This window comes from Balaenoptera ricei, chromosome 11 (genome assembly GCF_028023285.1).
Source record: "Balaenoptera ricei isolate mBalRic1 chromosome 11, mBalRic1.hap2, whole genome shotgun sequence".
In the NCBI taxonomy this organism is placed as follows: domain Eukaryota; kingdom Metazoa; phylum Chordata; class Mammalia; order Artiodactyla; family Balaenopteridae; genus Balaenoptera; species Balaenoptera ricei.
In genome coordinates, this window is record NC_082649.1 from 37885994 (window position 1) to 37903818 (window position 17825).

The window sequence follows — 17825 nt, forward strand, 5'->3', positions numbered from 1 at the left end:
AGCGCAAAAATCTGCACGTCAAAAATCCATGAGCCAGTAAAGCAATTATACCCCGATAAAGATTTTTTTTTAAAAAAAAAAAGGATCTGGAAATATTAAAAAAAAAAAAAAAAAGAAAGAAATCCATGAGCCAGAGGCAAATTACTTCTCTGCAGACCTCTTGAGGCTGTATGTTCTGGATTCATCACTATGCTTCTCCTCTGTGAAAGGGGATCCAGGATCCACAACCTGCAGTACTCACCTCAGTGGGTTCACTGTCAAGAACAAATAGGCGGATGTGTAAGAAAGATCTGTCATCAAAAAAATGCTGCATAGGAGTATGTGGCTATTGTTATTGTTTTCCTCCTTAGAGACCACGTGTACCTCAAGATTGCACACGATGATTCCAATGGAGTGATAAAGAGTACTTTGGACGCCAAGGTTATTTTTTTTTTCCTTGCTTGATGTTTCTTAAATACCCTCTTGATGTCTTAAGAATTCTTTAAATAAACCATGAATCAAGAAGCTGAATTTTAACTCAGGTCAAAGAATTGACTAGATGCTATTAGTCTAACCTTGGGTGAAGCATATGCACACCCTGGAGTGGATCAAAACACTGCACCAGGGACTTGCCTGGTGGCACAGTGGTTAAGGATCTGCCTGCCAGTGCAGGGGTCATGGGTTCAAGCCCTGGTCCAGGAAGATCCCACACACCGCGGAGCAACTAAGCCCGCGAGCCACAACTACTGAGCCTGCGCTCTAGAGTCCGTGCTCCTCAGCAAGAGAAGCCACCGCAATGAGAAGCCCGTGCATCGCAACGAAGAGTAGCCCCGCTCGCTGCAACCAGAGAAAGTCTGCGCGCAGCAACGAAGACCCAACGCAGCCAAAAATAATAATAAATAAATTTTAAAAACAAACAAACAAAAAACTACCGCACCAAGAGATGGGCCATGGTGAGTGTCAGTAAAATATTAATCCAGGTAATTCTAGCTGGGGGTGCCTCTGGCTTATAGGTTGCCTAATTTTAACATGGTCCCAACTAATCTATAACTAACCTGAGGCACAATAATGCCACAGTGTGGCTTGAAGTTTAACCAAAATTACTTAAACAGAACCATATCAAAGTTACAACCAACCTGGCCTCGCATAGCCACCTTCACCATACCTCCTTACATCTGTATGCCAAATTATAGTTTGTTTGTTATATGGGTTAGGAAACAAAAGATCAATCATTCTGTGATTTGATTAACACTATGTTGTTTTACTGAGACGGCTGTTCACTTAATAGAAATACAACACAAATTTATTTAGAAAAATAACGTTTGACACTGGTAAGGGGTGTGAAGCAAGTGGAGAATTTGCTAAATCCAGTCATATCAATGACTAGTGTGGCTTCACATGAACTAGATTTATAACTCAGAACTAGGATATCAATTCAGAAAACAATAAATTTAGAAGCTTATCATACCATCAAGTGGCCAATGGGGCCGCTCTGCGGTAAGACTAGTTTTATCTGAGGTATAAAAATTATTGCAGGCAATATTATCACTAATGGTAATAATTTGGCAAATGGAAGTCAATATACACAGACGGGTAATGACTTGCTGTGCTCGTGCAGTTTAGATGATTAAAGACCCAATGTAAAGGCTTCGCTGTGATGAGGATTAACCACACAGTAATTAATGGTAGCCTGAAGTGGAATGGTAATCAGGCAGCGGAAAAAGTAATAAAAATGTCCCAACAAAGGCACTCAAATAAGGGCAATAAATGTTTTATAGTAACAATCTGGAATTGTAAAATGGTCCAGTGCAGACCTAGATGTTGTCCCAGATTGTAGAGTGGTAATACCAAACCACCACATGCACGAAAAAGGGATGCAATTTATTCAGTGACAATTATATTCCTCCCAAATTGCAGAGCTAAATAACTACTTCTACTGAAAGTATGAATGCAACTCTGCTGAATGACCAGTGGAAACATTCATGGTTTTATATCATTAATAGGTGGGAAAAAGGGACTTCCCTGGCGGTCCAGTGGTTAAGACTTCACGCTTCCACTGCAAGAGGCACGGGTTTGAGCCCTGGTCAGGGAACTAAGATCCCGCATGCTGCAGCGCAGCCAAAAAATGAACATAAAAATAAATTTAAAATAAAATAAAAATAGGTGGGAAAAACAAGAGTATATAAAGTTTGCCTTGGCAGTTTGGGATATGGTGATATTCCTCAAGACCTGCCCTAAATACAGAATCAGGGAAAACTCAGTTGATGACAGATGCAGAGAAGGTATGGTGACTCTGACCCAAACATAAAATAGGACAGTACATCCCACTGCCTCATATACAGGTGGATGGCAGATTTTACGTTAGCCATGTGTTTATCAAAGGCCATTATAAATTATGCTGGAATGGATCTATTACCAATCAACAAATCCTGGCTGCGAACAGAACTGGCTACAAGGAACAGAATACTCAACTATGACGCTTAAGTTGTAAAGACCATGATGTCAGGGCACTGAGCTGGTGTCTCTGCAATTCTCATCTTTCCCTCAGGGTACAAGTTAACTACTATGAGTTCTTCGCATCTCATTTTCTTTTTTTTTTTTTTTTTAATTAATTAATTTATTTATTTTTGGCTGCGTTTTGTTTTCGTTGCTGTGTGTGGGCTTCCACTAGTTGTGGCGAGCGAGGGCTACTCTTCATTGCAGCATGCGGGCTTCTCATTGTGGTGGTTTCTCTTGTTGAGGAGCACGGGCTCTAGGCGCACGGGCTTCAGTAGTTGTGGCATGCAGGCTCAGTAGTGTGGCTCGTGGGCTCTGGAGCGCAGGCTCAGTAGTTGTGGCGCATGGGCTTAGTTGCTCCGCAGCATGTGGGATCTTCCCGGACCAGGGCTCGAACCTCTGTCCCCTGCACTGGCAGGCAGATTCTTAATCACTGCGCCACCAGGGAAGTCCCTCGCATCTCATTTTCACACTAACACATTGAAAAGCAGGAAATGTGAGTGGAGGCAAAACGCAGCTTTCTTCACAAAACGATCTCTCTCTGGTCAAAAAAAGAAAATCCTTCCAAGAACCCTCCTTCAGGAGACTTTCCTTTACATCTCATTGGCCAGAACCAATGAGATGAGCCCATCATAGACCAGTCACTGGTATTACCAAGGAATTATTATATTAGGCTTAAACTAACCCAGATACCTACTCTAAGTACACTGTCACCTGCTCAAGAACTGAATAGAACTGTGGTTCCTGAGCAAGGAAGAAGCAGGTGAAGGGAAGACTGTTGGGAAGGTAATTAACCGTGCCTGTTACACTGGCCAACAGACCAGAGAGTCCACGGTTGGTAAAACGAGGAAATAGAATTCATTATACTTAATGAAAATATCACAAAAATATCACAGAAAACCTGTTTCCCCTTAAGAAGATCTAATACAAGGTACATACTAAGAAACGTTAAAGAAAAACCCATTGTCTAAGTAAATGCCAGGATTTCATTCTTTCATTCCATAAATATTTACTCAGTGCCTACTATGTGCCACCTGCTGGTCTAGGTGCTAAGGGTACAGTGGTGAACAGAGAGCTTACACTCTAGCGGTTCCTAATATAAAAATTGTGCATTTTACAGAAATGAACAGCAGTCATGCCTCTATAGTAATTCAGAAGACTGTACCTTCTACACATTGGCCAAACTGCAAAAAGAATGAGTTGGTAGAATTATAGAAAGTTCACCACACATTAAGTTATTAAAAGAATATTAAAATATTGATAATGCATATTTGATAAGGTATTTTTCTAGGTATTCAAAATATTTTAATGTACATTATCTTTACTTCCCCATTGACTATGAAGAAAGAAAGGGTAGATATTATCACACAGGCCCCTGAAGGATGAGAACCTAGGTCTCCTGTACCTCTCAAATCATTCAGCTTTCACTACAAGCGACAACTTTCCTAGAAATAAGTCTCTAAGATTAAGCCTGCTCAAAGATAGAGGCAAAAGTTCTTAGAACATGCGAGAAGACGACCCATCTCCTCATTTAAATTTATTGTGGCTGAATGATGGCCTATGAGAGAAAGATGTGATAAAGCGATAATTGGGGGTACAAATACACCCACACATCTTGGATTTAACTAGGGTCTCTGTTGTGTTAGAAAATAATTTACTAGAATTTTACTAGAAGAAATAGCCTTCAGGACAGGGGGTGGGGTGGGATTAAAAAAAAAGAAAGAAAAAAGAAATAAAAGAAATAGCCTCCAGGGAGCTTTTAACTCCATTGTCTGGCTGGGTTTCCTTGAGTGTGTCAAAGAGAAAGAGGACCAGAAAACTGCCAGCCCCACAGTTATGTTCTATTTGCCTCAATTCTCAGAGAATAAGGAAGAGGGCAGACCTATATATATATTCAGAAGCAATGGGCCCCAGAAACCAGAAGAAGGTCATCAATCATTCAATTTCAGGACAATACTTAATCAATAAAGACCTTCTCACAGAACAGAGAATCCAACACCAAACCCCTACATATACCAGCGTCCAATATAAGAAAAAAATCTCTGATGTAAGTTAATTTTCCACTTAGTAATGGACTGCTTAGAGGTAAGAAGATTGCTCATCTTCTGATCAAAAATAGAGCAGAGGAGACGCTAGAAAAGGTCCAAGTGGAAACTGTCATTGCAACAAAGTAGGGGAGGGTTTCGGGGTTTTAGGAGAAGTACATGCATGAAAGGAAAAATATCTTGACTTACTTTTTGGTGAGCCGAGGATCCAAAGGAGGGTGCTGTGCTCCATACACGGGCTGGATGCTAAAAGCAAGGAACAAAGGAAGAAGCAAGTTGTCAGGAAAGTAAATATGTTGGGTGAGTACCACCTGCATCACAACATTGGAAGGGACTTTGAGAAGCAGGTTGCCTCCAAGAACAACTATACCCAAGCCAAAGGATAGCATCCTACTCTTTAAAAAAAAAATGTTCATCTTCCCCAGTGAGGTTTCAGTGCCCTACGTAACTGACTGTCAGGAAATTCTAACTGTAAAGAAGGCAGCATGGAAAGGCTTTAGAGTTGGAGAGAACAGAGTTCAAATGCCAGTTGTGGCATCTACTACCTCTATAAACTTGCACTAGATTACCTGACCACTTTGAATATGCTCTCTCATCTATAAAATTGGAATATCACCTACCCCAAAGGACCACTTGGACTACAAGACAGTGAAGCAACACCACAAATCAAGAGTAGAGTGACCCACGGGACTCTCACACACTGCGTGTAGGGGTATAAAGAGATACGACCACTCCAAAAAAGTTTGGCTGTATCTAGGAAGAACAAAATATGCATACCCTAAGACCCAGTATTTTCACTCCCAAATATATATCTTTAGAGAAATATATAGATATGTGTATCAAGAGATACATATAAAAGTGTCCATAGCCTTATGGATCCTTTTAGCCCCAAACTAGAAATAACCCAAGTGTCTATCAACAGAGAAATAAACTGTCACGTGTTCACATAATAGAATACTTTACAGCAACGTAAATAAATGGAGTAAGGCTGAAAGTAATGTGAATGGATCTTACAAATGTCATGTTGAGCAAAAAAGCAAAGAATAAAAGAATAGGTACTGTATAATTCTATATATATATACACTTCAGGAAACTGACAAAAATGATTTCTATTGTTTAGGGATGCATCCATAGTAGTAACACTATAAAGAAAGCAAGGAGTGATTAACATAAAAGGACGTGGTTATCACTGGAGGGAAGGAAGGAGGTGTGAGAGAGAACAGACACAGGGGGATTCTGGGGTGTTCACTTTGAGATTATTTATCAAGTTATTATACCAAACAATTGTTTCATGTACTTTTCTGTAGTAGTTCACAGTTTAAAAAAAAAAGAAAAAAAAGAGGGACCTGAAAATAATTGTTTATCAAGCCAAGCTGTTGTTTAAGTACAAAGGTGACAGAAAAACATGTTTCAACACGTAAGAACTCAGGGAATATGGTCTCCCTGACTCTTTCCTGAAGAAACTACTAGAGGAAAATCTTCTATTAATAATGAAATAAATGGAGAAACTATGGCAAAAGGACTGATGGAGAGCATTTAATTGATTTTACCTTAAGCCTGAGTCTTAAATTTGAGGCTTTATGGTTGCAGAAGAGAATGTAAAAATAATGTAATTGGCAAATGTTAAAGTGGGATGGAGGAAAAAGTAGATTGAAATAAGTAGACTGATTCCCTCATCTTTTACTGACAAGGCTCGAAAGATATTTAAAGCTGATAGCTCAAGTAATATAGGTATAAGTATGTTTCAAGATATAAAATAAAACTAAGAAAAATAATACAATCAACTAAAAGCAAGTGAGGAGGAGGCAGGAAATATAACTACTAATTTCATCATTACTCATGGCAGGGAGTCAATAGATACTGTCTGAAGAAATATGGTAAAAAGTTATATGCAATCACTAGAATAAAAAGATAAACCTTTCAAATCATCAGAATATACACACGCACACCCACCTCCCAAAGCAAGTACTATCCTGATAGTGAAAGTTTTTTTTAAAAGAAAATATTAAAAATAGAACTAAAACCAAATATAACAGTCTTTCCAATAAATATAAATGGGCTGAACTTTCCTATTAAAAGAAGAAGGATTATCATCAATGGGGCTGGTTAAATAAATTACAGTACATCTGTTAAAAAGAATTAGGTGGTTCTATATCCACCGACATGAAACATTCACTGAAAAAAGAAGCAGAGGGCTCTTCCCTGGTGGCACAGCGGTTGAGAATCCGCCTGCCAATGCAGGGGACGTGGGTTCGATCCCTGGTCGGGGAAGATCCCACATGCTGTGGAGCAACTGAGCCCATGTGCCACAACTATTGAGCCTGCACGCCTAGAGCCTGTGCTCCACAACAAGAGAAGCCACTACAATGAGAAGCCCGTGCACCACAATGAAGAGCAGCCTTCGCTCTCCGCAGCTAGAGAAAGCCCGCATGCAGCAACGAAGAGTCAACGCAGCCAAAAATAAATAAATAAATAAATAAATTTATTTTTTTAAAAAAGATGCAGAATTATATGCATAATAATACCTCCATTTTTGTAAAAATCTTTAAAATAAAATATATCCACATAATTATATATGATAATGTCTATGTATTTATAGAGTATCTCTGAAAGAACACACAAGACACCAGTAGCAGTGGTTTGGAAGTGGAACTGATGACTGGAGGGCCCTGTGACACAGACTCAGTTTTCAGTGCAAACCTTTTTGTACCTTTCTGAATTAGCACTGTGTACATTATCACCTTTTTAAGAAATAAATTAAGCAATCTTAAGAGGGTTGGGAGGTTTAAACGGGACAATGTGTAAAAAGCCCTTCAGCACAATTCCTGCAGGTAGTAACACTAGCAAGTACCTACTTTGACATAACAGATGTGATCCTAAAGTTGCTTTTAAATAAAAATGTAGCCAATTCACATTTATTTCTACTAAGATTCCAAAGGGAATAATCTTTTTTTTTTAAACATCTTTATTGGAGTATAATTGCTTTACAATGGTGTGTTAGTTTCTACTGTATAACAAAGAAAGTGAATCAGCTATACATATACATATATCCCCATATCTCCTCCCTCTTGCGTCTCCCTCCCACCCTCCCTATCCCACCCCTCTAGGTGGTCACACAGCACCAAGCTGATCTCCCTGTGCTATGCGGCTGCTTCCCACTATCTATTTTACATTTGGTAGTATATATAAATCCATGCCACTCTCTCACTTCCTCCCAGCTTACCCTTCCCCCTCCCCATGTCCTCAAGTCCATTCCCTACATCTGCGTCTTTACTGTGTTAGCACGCGGTATTTGTTTTTCTCTTTCTGACTAACTTCACTCTGTACAACAGACTCTAGGTCCATCCACCTCACTACAAATAACTCAATTTCGTTTCCTTTTATGGCTTAGTAATATCCCATTGTATATATGTGCAACATCTTTTTTATCCATTCATCTGTCGATGGACACTTAGGTTGCTTCCATGTCCTGGCTATTGTAAATAGAGCTGCAATGAACATTGTGGTACATGACTCTTCTTGAATTATGGTTTTCTCAGGGTATATGCCCAGTGGTGGGATTGCTGGGTTGTATGGTAGTTCTATTTTTAGTTTTTTAAGGAACCTCCATACTGTTCTCCACAGTGGCTGTATCAATTTACATTCCTACCAACAGTGCAAGAGGTTCCCCAAAGGGAATATTCTTGTGTACAATCTTTAGTTATGACTACATCCCTGACCTTTTCAGTTGTAAGAATCCCTACTCCTTAAACTTCTCTGGAAGGTTAAGTAATTTGTAAATTAACCATCACATGTAGGACCACAGAAATACAAACGGTATTACTTGAATGTATTTATAGAGTTTCCTAGGCAGAGGAAAAGAAGAGAGAAAATACGAGGGATTAAAGAATACAGGAAAGTTTGGCTTAGAGAGAGAAAGCTTAGACAAAACAAAAAGCACAAACAAACTAGAAAACCCAAAGGGCCACTGATTTCTACTTTAATGTTTGCAAATACTCTGAGTACACTTGAACTCTCCAAGTCCATAAGCTTCTATGTTAGTAAAATATAAAGATCAGAGAATAAACTTTTCAGGAAGATCTCAATGGGCAAGTTGGGTTGGGTGACTGAGTAGAAAAATATGAGAGAATCCTTAGGTTCTCTCCATAAACGAGTATTACCACCTGCCAGTAATCCATGCAGAAAAAAAACAATCCTAATTGTGCAGGTTTAAGGGCCAAAGGCCATCAATTACCATCCAGGAAAGGGATCTTAAAATCATGGTAGGCTATTTTTTAAAGATGTCAGCTGGCACAGCCAGAAAGGCCAAGATAAATGATGCACTTCATCAGCAAAGGTATCAGAGCATAAATTGAACTTAACATATTCTTGAACTAAACCATGATGTTATCTGTACCAGGAACACTTTGTATAATTTATCAGTTTATTGAATCTCAAAAAGGAGAAGCAAGAAGTTAGAAAAGGAAGAGAAGCCCAGATGATCACAGAGACTAAATGAAGACAGACGGAAAGAGCCTGGTGATTAAGGTGCTCAATTTCCTGGCATGTATAATTCACCTATCAACCTGTACCATCCACTCCTCCCAAACCCAAACTCAACTCTAGAGCAGGCTGGTCTCGACTACACCTTCCAAAAACACCTTAAATGCTAAACTGGGCTCTTCTGCCTACTCCATTTTCAAAATCTTATCCATCCTAAAAAATTCCTTCAAATTCTACACCCCCTGCCCCATGAGACCTTCTCTGAGCGTCCACTAACCCATGCCTTCTCTGATTCCCTAAAATGCAGACATTTTAAAAAATAAACTAGATTTAGATCATAATATAGGGTACACCCAGGTAGGTGCTTAACACCTATATAAGAAATAAGACATTATCGGACTTCCCTGGCAGTTCAGTGGTTAAGACTCTGCACTTCCAATGCAGGGGACACGGGTTTGATCCCTGGTCAGGGAACTAAGATCCCACATGCCGCGTGGCGCAGCCAAAACAAAAGAAAAGAAATAAGACATTATGGAGTTGAAACCCCAGCACAACCCTTCCTCCCTTCCTAGGAAACCATTTTATTGAGTCTGGCATTTTTCACCCTCATTTTTGTTTTTACATTTTCTATGTATGTATCCCTAAACAATATATAGTGCTGCTTTGCATGTTTTAAAGACTTTATATAAATGACATCATACTGTATTTGTGACTTACTTTGACACTAAATCATAAATGCTACTTTAAATACTACTTAATTTCATGGGCTAAATCATAAATGCTACTTTAAATACTACTTAATTTCATGGCTGGCTGGCTGATTTCTCCAACACAAATTTAAAAAACATTTGCTCTACCACAAATGTAAAAGGCATTTAATTCACATTTTCAAACACAAAGAAAAGTACAGAGAAAGATATAACATCCATGAATCCATCACTCTGACTTAACAAATATTAACACTTGTCACATTGCTTTTTTTAAGAAAATAAAGCGTTAGAGAGACTTCTGAAGTCCCGGTTGCAGTCTCCAGCCCCATTCCCCTGCCTCCCCAAGAAATAACCACTATCCTGAAGTGGGTACAAAATCCTTCCCATCTGCTTTTATACTTTTACATGTATTCATGTATCCATAAACATAATATCCATAATATCTTTTGTATGTTTTAAACCTTTACATAAAAGACTGCATGTACATATCGGTCTACATCTTGCTTTTCTCACTCAACAATGTGTTTTACCCAGCTGTGCTTTTAAGTTTTTCTGATTACAAAAGTAACATATGCTAAGTGGAAAAACTGGAAAGGCAATAATACGCAGCATCCTCGCCAGGGGAAGCTGTGCTGCCAAGGAGATTTTCAGCTTCTACTGAGCAGTGGTGGCGCCATGTCTTTTTCTGTAGTCCCCTCACCACCTGGCAGAGCATGACACACACCAGCAGGCACTTAACAATCCTTAGTGAGTCAAGGCTGGAACTATACAAAACCCAGGCCTCTGTTTAAGCTGACTCCTGCCTAGCTAGACCTAAAAACAAGAGGCAATCACACTGCATCTCAGAGAAATCACACTGCTCACATAGAGAAAAGAATGTCACGGGCTGTGCTACAACAAAGACAAAATGAAGCAAAAATCTCGGTCAACCTCCATTGTTCTCTTCAATAAACCAACGCCAAAGGATATACTGGCATAGCTGGTTCACATAGTCGGAACGGTGCAAAAAGCTTGGCAGGAAAAAATCAACAGGTGTTTGTTCAGCACTGACAGAGGAGCTAAAGCAAACACGGGAACAGAGCTATCCAATTTAAAGCCAAACATGCTGGCAATCAATGCAGGGTCACACACTCACTTGATGGAAGTCTTCCAGAACTGGCTGTTTCAGGGATAATTCAGCATCTCCTAGTCACTGACTTTATCAATAAAGCATTTCCAAGCTAAGAATAGGTTGTAATGTACCTGCCCAGATAGGCTGGGACCGTTACACCGAGTCTACTATCAGATTCATTCGTGTTATGAAAAATGACCAAATGACAGAGACGGTTTCAGTTAAAAATCCATGGGCTCCTAAGTAATTCAAGTGATTAGACACTTTTCTCAACTTCACTGAATGTTAAAAGAGCTCCTTGACTTTCACAATAAACACTTTTGCTTTAAAAGAGGGAGAAGCCCTTCCCAGAAGGATTGGAAATAAGAACGTGGGAAATGAGCCAGGCTTTGGCTCACATTTGTCTCTCCTCCTCCAAGTCTCATCCGCATCTTTTCAATGGCAGCATCCACACCCTTGGACTGGATGAGGTGCTTGGACAGATGGTGTCTAAATCTTAGCAGAGATTGAGGGAAGGGGGAAGCAGAGTGTGGACCAGGAGTCAAGAAATTTACAGTGTCCTTTGGGGCAAGGCACTTTCCCTCTCTGGCCTCAGTTTCCTCACTGGCAGTGCTCTTAGGGTGGAATTCTAACATTCTACAATTTCGTGAGACTCAGATGTTCAGTGGGGCCAGTGATTCACTGCTTTCAAAAGCACAAGATAGAAAAACCCACTTTCGGCGCACCCCCCCCCACCACCCCCCACCCCAATCTACTCTTACCTATCAATCATGCTTTTGTGAGTGACAGAGCAAAAGAGAAATATCCAGTGACACGAGTTGCAGTTGGCAAGTTTAACATTCAACGTCAGAACTGGTAAGAGCCTCAGAGCTCACTTAATCCAGACTTCTCATTTCATAGATGAGAAAACTGAGCATGGAGTAGTTAGTACGTTGTCTGAAAATGTGGCTTTTTCTGAGGATAGGACACCACAATCTTACCTGACCACCCAAGCCAGAAACCTGAAGGTGACATCTCTTTGGCACCTCCTTCTCCCTTACTCCCCAAATCCAATGATTTACCAAGTCCTGTAGATATTCCCAAACTTGTCCTTTATTGCCATTGCCCTAGTCCAAGCCCTATTAACCTCTCCCTCTACTAACTGCAGTAGCCTCCTAACTGCAGCTGACTTGAACAACGGGGATTAGGGGCACCGACTCCACTCACAGCAGGGAGACCAGTTAGGAAGGTATAGCAGTGGTCCAGGCAAGAGAGGACTCAGTCTGATCCTGGTAGTAGGGGGAGAAGTGGTGAGAACAGCTCATATTCAGGATATATTTTGATAAGCCAACACAGGACTTGCTAATGAATTGGATGTGGCAGGAAGATAAAGAGAAGGATGAAAGACATTAGGATTTTTGGTCTGAGAAACTTGGTCAATGGGCCATTAAGTGAGATGGACAGAATAGCTTTGCAGGAGTGGGCAGATGTGGAAATCAAGAGTTCTGCTTGGATGTGTTACGTGAGAGATGCTATTAGACAGCAAAACAGAGACGCATTAATTGTTCAGTATCCAGGGACTTCCCCGGCAGTCCAGTGGTTAAGACTCCACACTTTTACTGCAGGGGGCACGGGTTCGATCCCTGATCGGGGAACTAAGATCCCACATGTCTCATGGTGTGGCCAAAAAAAAAAAAAAATTGTTCAGTATCCATACAGCAAAAGCATCCAGCACTAGGAATCAGGTTTCTTTCAATCTAATTCAGGGCTATTTTTCTCAGTGGTTCTCAACGTGCAGCTCCCAGATTAGCAGTAGCGGTATCCTTTGGGAACTTCTTGGAAGCTCAACTTCTCAGGTTCCACCTCAGACCTACTGAATTAGAAACTCTGGAAGTGGGCTTCCCTGGTGGCGCAGTCATTAAGAATCTGTCTGCCAATGCAGGAGACATGGGTTCGAGGACTGGTCTGGGAAGATCCCACATGCCACGGAGCAACTAAACCCGTGAGCCACAGCTACTGAAGCCCGCGCGCCTAGAGCCTGTGCTCCGCAACAAGAGAAGCCACTGCAATGAGAAGCCCGCGCACCACAATGAACGAACACACAGTGCAGCCAAAAATTAATTAATTAATTAATTTTTAAAAAAAGAAACTCTGGAAGTGAGGCCTGGCAATCTATGTTTTAACGAGCCTGCCAGGTGACTCATTGAAGTTTGAGAACCATTGCTCAAAATCATACTCTTCATCGCTAAGGAACACATGACACCCACAGAGACCCTGCATTAGGCTTCTTTGTGCTTCCGTAAACCCTCTGCCTAATTAACAATAGGTGGTATTTTTTTCCACCCAGGACTCACTGGGGGCTCCAGACACACCACTGATCAAAGTTTTTCAATTCCAGTTTCAGAAACTAGAGCAATAGGAGAAACAAATAAAAATAGGAGCTACTGTAATCACAACTATCATTTTCATAATGGCTAATATTAGTGAGTCCCTTCTATGTACTTTCTATGCATTATCTCATTTAATCCTCATAACAGCCTTATAAGGTAGATAGTCTGTCCCCATTTTACAGATGAGGAAACTAAGGCACAAAGAGGTTAAGTAACTGCCCAAGGTCACACAGTTAGAAAGTGGCAGAGCTGGGATTTGAAACCAGGCAGTCAGGTTCCAGAGCTTGCATTCTTTTTTGTTTTTTCTCCTTTTTTGGAGATATAATTGACATACAACATTGTGTAAGTTTAAGAGGTACATTCTGTTGGTTCAGTACACTTACAGTCGCCCTCCGAAGTTTGATCCACAATTGGTTGAATCTGCGGATGGATGTGGAACCCATGGATATTGAGGGGCAACCATACTGCCATTTCATATAAAGGACTTGAGCACCTGCAGATTTTGGTATCTGAGGGGGTCCTGGAACCAATCCCCCCCCAGACACTGAGGGCTGACTGTACTGCAGTATGATTACCACTGTCACACTGGCTAACACCTCTATCATGTCACATAATTATCATTTCTTCTTTGTGGTTAGAACAATTAAGATCTCGTCTCTTAGCAACTTTGAAGTTTATAATACAGTGTTGTTGACTATAATCACTATGCTGTCCATTAACTCTCCAGAACTTATTTATCTACTAGTTTCAAGTTTCCAGAGTCCGTATTCTTAACCACATGGTACACACTACGTCCTGTCTTCCTAGGCATCCACACAAGGACCATTTGATGTATTAAGTACATGGGGCTCTTATGAATAACTGAAAGAACTTAAAAAAGATGTTTAATTCCATCAAATTACCATATGACCCAGCAATTCCACTCCTACATATACTCGAAACAATAGAAAACATACTTTCACACAAAAACCTGCACATGAATTTCATAGCATTATTCATAATAGCCAAAAAGTGGAAACAACCCTAATGTCCATCAACTAATGAATGGATAAACAAATGAGGTACTTCCATACAAGGAATATTATTTAGCCATAAAAGGAATGAAATACTGATACATGCCACAACATGAATGGGCCTTGAAAACATTACACTTAATAAAAGAAACCAGGCACAAAAGGCCTCGTATCACATTATTCCATTTATATGAAATGTTCAGAAAAGGTAAATCCATAGAAACAGAAAGATTAGTGGTTGCCAGGGGCCAGAGGGAGGAAGGGATGGGGAGTGACTACTAATGGCTATGAGGTTTCTTTTTGGGGTGATGAAAATGTTCTGAAATTAGTGGTGATGGCTGCACAAAACCGTTTATACTCTAGATGAATATACTAAATACCACTGAATTATACACTTTAAAAGGGTGAATTTTTATGATATGTGAATTATCTCAATAAAGCTATTATTTTACAAAAGGATGTTTAATTCATTTTGAACTTGAGGCTATTTTACTACATAAAATTCCTATTTGTTGTAATTAAGGTTGCTGGATCATGATCAAAGAAACTGAAAGTAATCTGCCATTGCTTTGAATTTTTACCTTTTCAATTTGCAAAGAGTAAACTAGTTTCACTTCTAAGTTGCCATGGACCTAGACACAGTTATCTGTGTCATTTCCCCAACCAGAGGAAGTTTTTCTTCAGTATGACTGAAAGAGTACAAATGCAAAAGTTCTGTTCTTGAGAAAATATCCTAATATTTTCCTTAAATCAAAGCACTTTCTATCTAAAAGAACTTTAGTTTTCTCCCATAACCAGGGGCTCCTGGGGCTTCCCTGCTAAAAGCACAGCTGAACAATGTTTCTCTTCAACAAGCAAGGTACTATTATGAATTCTGGCAACATTTTAATGCCTTAAGATAAACAATGAAAATAAATACCTAGTACTGGAGTAAGGATCAGAGAAACATTCTTTTAAATGTTTACTTTCTCTAATAATAACAGTAATACTAATAACTAGTATTTATCGAGTAACTATAATGCGCTAAATACTGTCCTAGGTTCTTCACAAATACGGTGTTTAATTCAGTCCTCACAGGAACCTTTAAGAAAGTATTTTTATCCTCATTTTACAGATAAGGAAACTGAGGCCTAAAGAGATTAAGTAAATCTTTTGCCCTTGATCACACAGATAATAGTCCCATAATAATCCAAGTCTTTCAGAACTCAAATGTTCTCTCTTCTATCCCTGTATATTCCTCTTCAAAATGAAAAAGGAAGCCAGGGCTTCCCTGGTGGCGCAGTGGTTGAGAGTCTGCCTGCCAATGCAGGGGACATGGGTTCAAGCCCTGGTCTGGGAAGATCCCACATGCCGCGGAGCAACTAGGCCCGTGAGCCACAATTACTGAGCCTGTGCGTCTGGAGCCTGTGCTCCACAACAAGAGAGGCCGCGATAATGAGAGGCCCGCGCACCGCGATGAGGAGTGGCCCCCGCTTGCCGATAATGAGAGGCCCGCGCACCGCGATGAGGAGTGGTCCCCGCTTGCCGCAACTAGAGGAAGCCCTCGCACAGAAACGAAGACCCAACACAGCCATAAATAAATAAATAAATAAAGGAAGCCAGAAACTTGAAGAAACTGAAAAGACTCCTCCTCCTATCTCACAAAAGTAGTGCTTTGCAAAAAAGATGACTGTTTCTACAATCCAAAAGAGGAAATATGAAAACAAAAATTGTTAATAACGACCAGAAGTCAGTAGGCACAAAATACTTTGCCATGTCCCACATCTCAAACACTGCTTCCTGATTTAACAGTTTTCCCATAGATTCTGATTATAACCTTCAGATGTCAAAATTTAATGATCTCACCATGGAAATCCCCAGAGAACAGCAGTTAGCAAGACTGGAGAGCTCCCTAGACCAGGAAGGAAAAAGAATCGTTGGCAGGAAGTGGTGCCTATCTAAAAACATAGAAATCCTTAGCATTAATATTAACACTGTGATTCCACAGCACTTTAACCTGAAGCTATTTCTGCATTCCCTTGTATTACTTAAAGCTGATTCCCAGATGTCTAACAGAATCCTAAATAAAATAAGACTGTTGTATAGCAACCACTGACCCTCATTTCTCTCTTGCTTTTAAAAAAAAAAAAAAGCCACAGGTTTAAAGGATTATACCTGAATCAATCAATAAGGAAGGGTAGCACGTGGGGCACAACCAAACATGAATTTCATTATGAAGTAGACTGGCTGTCAGAAATCTTAAATTTAAGACTGAAATATACACTCCTCCTTTTACTCCTTAGGACTACCCCCAAACAAATTTAAACTATAAACCAACAGTAGACTGACGAATGTACAGTTGCTAAGAGACTCAACATATACCGAAAAGGGGGTGATGGTGGGAGTGGAGAGTAACTTAGAAAGTCTGTTCTACCAAACAATTTAATGCAAGAAGTACATTACCAGGCAGAGGAGAAGAGGTCACTTGGGGTTGAACAAATCCTTAGAAAACGCTAAAGAAATAATCTCAATTCTAGGTCACCCTGTAATAATTCCTAACAGGAAAGGGCCAACTCAAGATAAAGTAAGGTCGAGCTTAAGAACTTTCCTCACTTTTCTTGTCCCCCCGCAGACGGTCCCAAGCTCCCACCAGAACTTTTTTGGGAGTCCAGGAGAAAAATTCGTACGTGCAGAGCTGGGGGAGCAACGGCAGGGGCCATCCTCGTGCAAACAACCACCTGTGCGCGGTGGAGACCCCCCCCCCCACGAAGGAGTTCTGTTTAAAGTGAAAAGCAGCTCTGGGGATGGCCTTCCAAACCCAGGACCGACATTGATTATTCACCCAATTCCACTGTCCCCTATGCCCGAACTCCAGCCACCTCCCGGCCGAGGGCAGCCCCTCCAGAGCCCTACGCCCCCAGCCCCGGGTCTGCTCCCACACCCAGCCACCTCCAAAGCTCGGTGCCCGCTCCTTTGCCTGACAGCTGTCCTCCCGCCACCAGGCAGCCCCAGCTCCCCCCGCCCAGGTTCCCCAAACCAGTCTTCTTGGGTCGCTGACGCCCCAGGCCCGCGGGATTTAGGGCTTAGGATCTGGAAAGGTTTGGTCCAATTCCCTCTTCTCAGCGTCCTAGGCTCACCTCCCCGGTAGCTTGGCGCTCCTCTTCCAAAACTGCTTGCTGTTATCGGCGGCCATCGCTCCGGCCCGGGGAAGGCCTTGTAGGCTGGCCAAGGGGGTACCCAGCGAGATGCCCCCAGGACCCCGCAATCGCAGGGCCAGCCCAGGCCGCTTCCCCGCTGCCGGTCACCCTCTCCCAGCTCCCGGGGGCGCCATCTTGGATGTGGGCACCCTCCCACCCCGCGCCGCTGCCATTGGTGGGCTGCGCAGGCTGTGGTCAGACAGACCAATCGGGAGCTGGAATCCTGCAGGCCGCTGAAGCCGAACGGTACCGTCAGGGGCTGGGCACACAGGTGAACCGGGCAGGCGGAGCTTGGACGAGCCGGGAGGCGGGGCTGAAAGTTCCTTAACCCAGGCAGGAGAAGAAGCAGGTAAAGAAAGGAACCTATGGGAAGGAGGAGAGGGTGCTGTTTTCTTTGGGGGTAATGAGGTTCCTGAGTCTAATACTTTTTGGAAAGAGAGAGCA

General features: G+C 41.4%; 1 protein-coding gene across 1 annotated transcript in view; it reads right to left on the bottom strand.

The window, feature by feature from the left end:
• The window catches only part of TBC1D22B (TBC1 domain family member 22B), a 71956-nt gene extending 54448 nt beyond the window's left edge, over positions 1 to 17508 (bottom strand). Inside the window, exons 1-2 of the mRNA XM_059937475.1 lie at positions 17322 to 17508; positions 4710 to 4766 (exon numbers count right to left, since the gene is read on the bottom strand). Coding sequence (XP_059793458.1) covers positions 4710 to 4766; positions 17322 to 17377 — 113 coding nt within the window. The 5' untranslated portion in view covers positions 17378 to 17508. The remainder of the gene's footprint in view (positions 1 to 4709; positions 4767 to 17321) is intronic.
• Between the last annotated feature and the right edge of the window lie 317 nt (positions 17509 to 17825).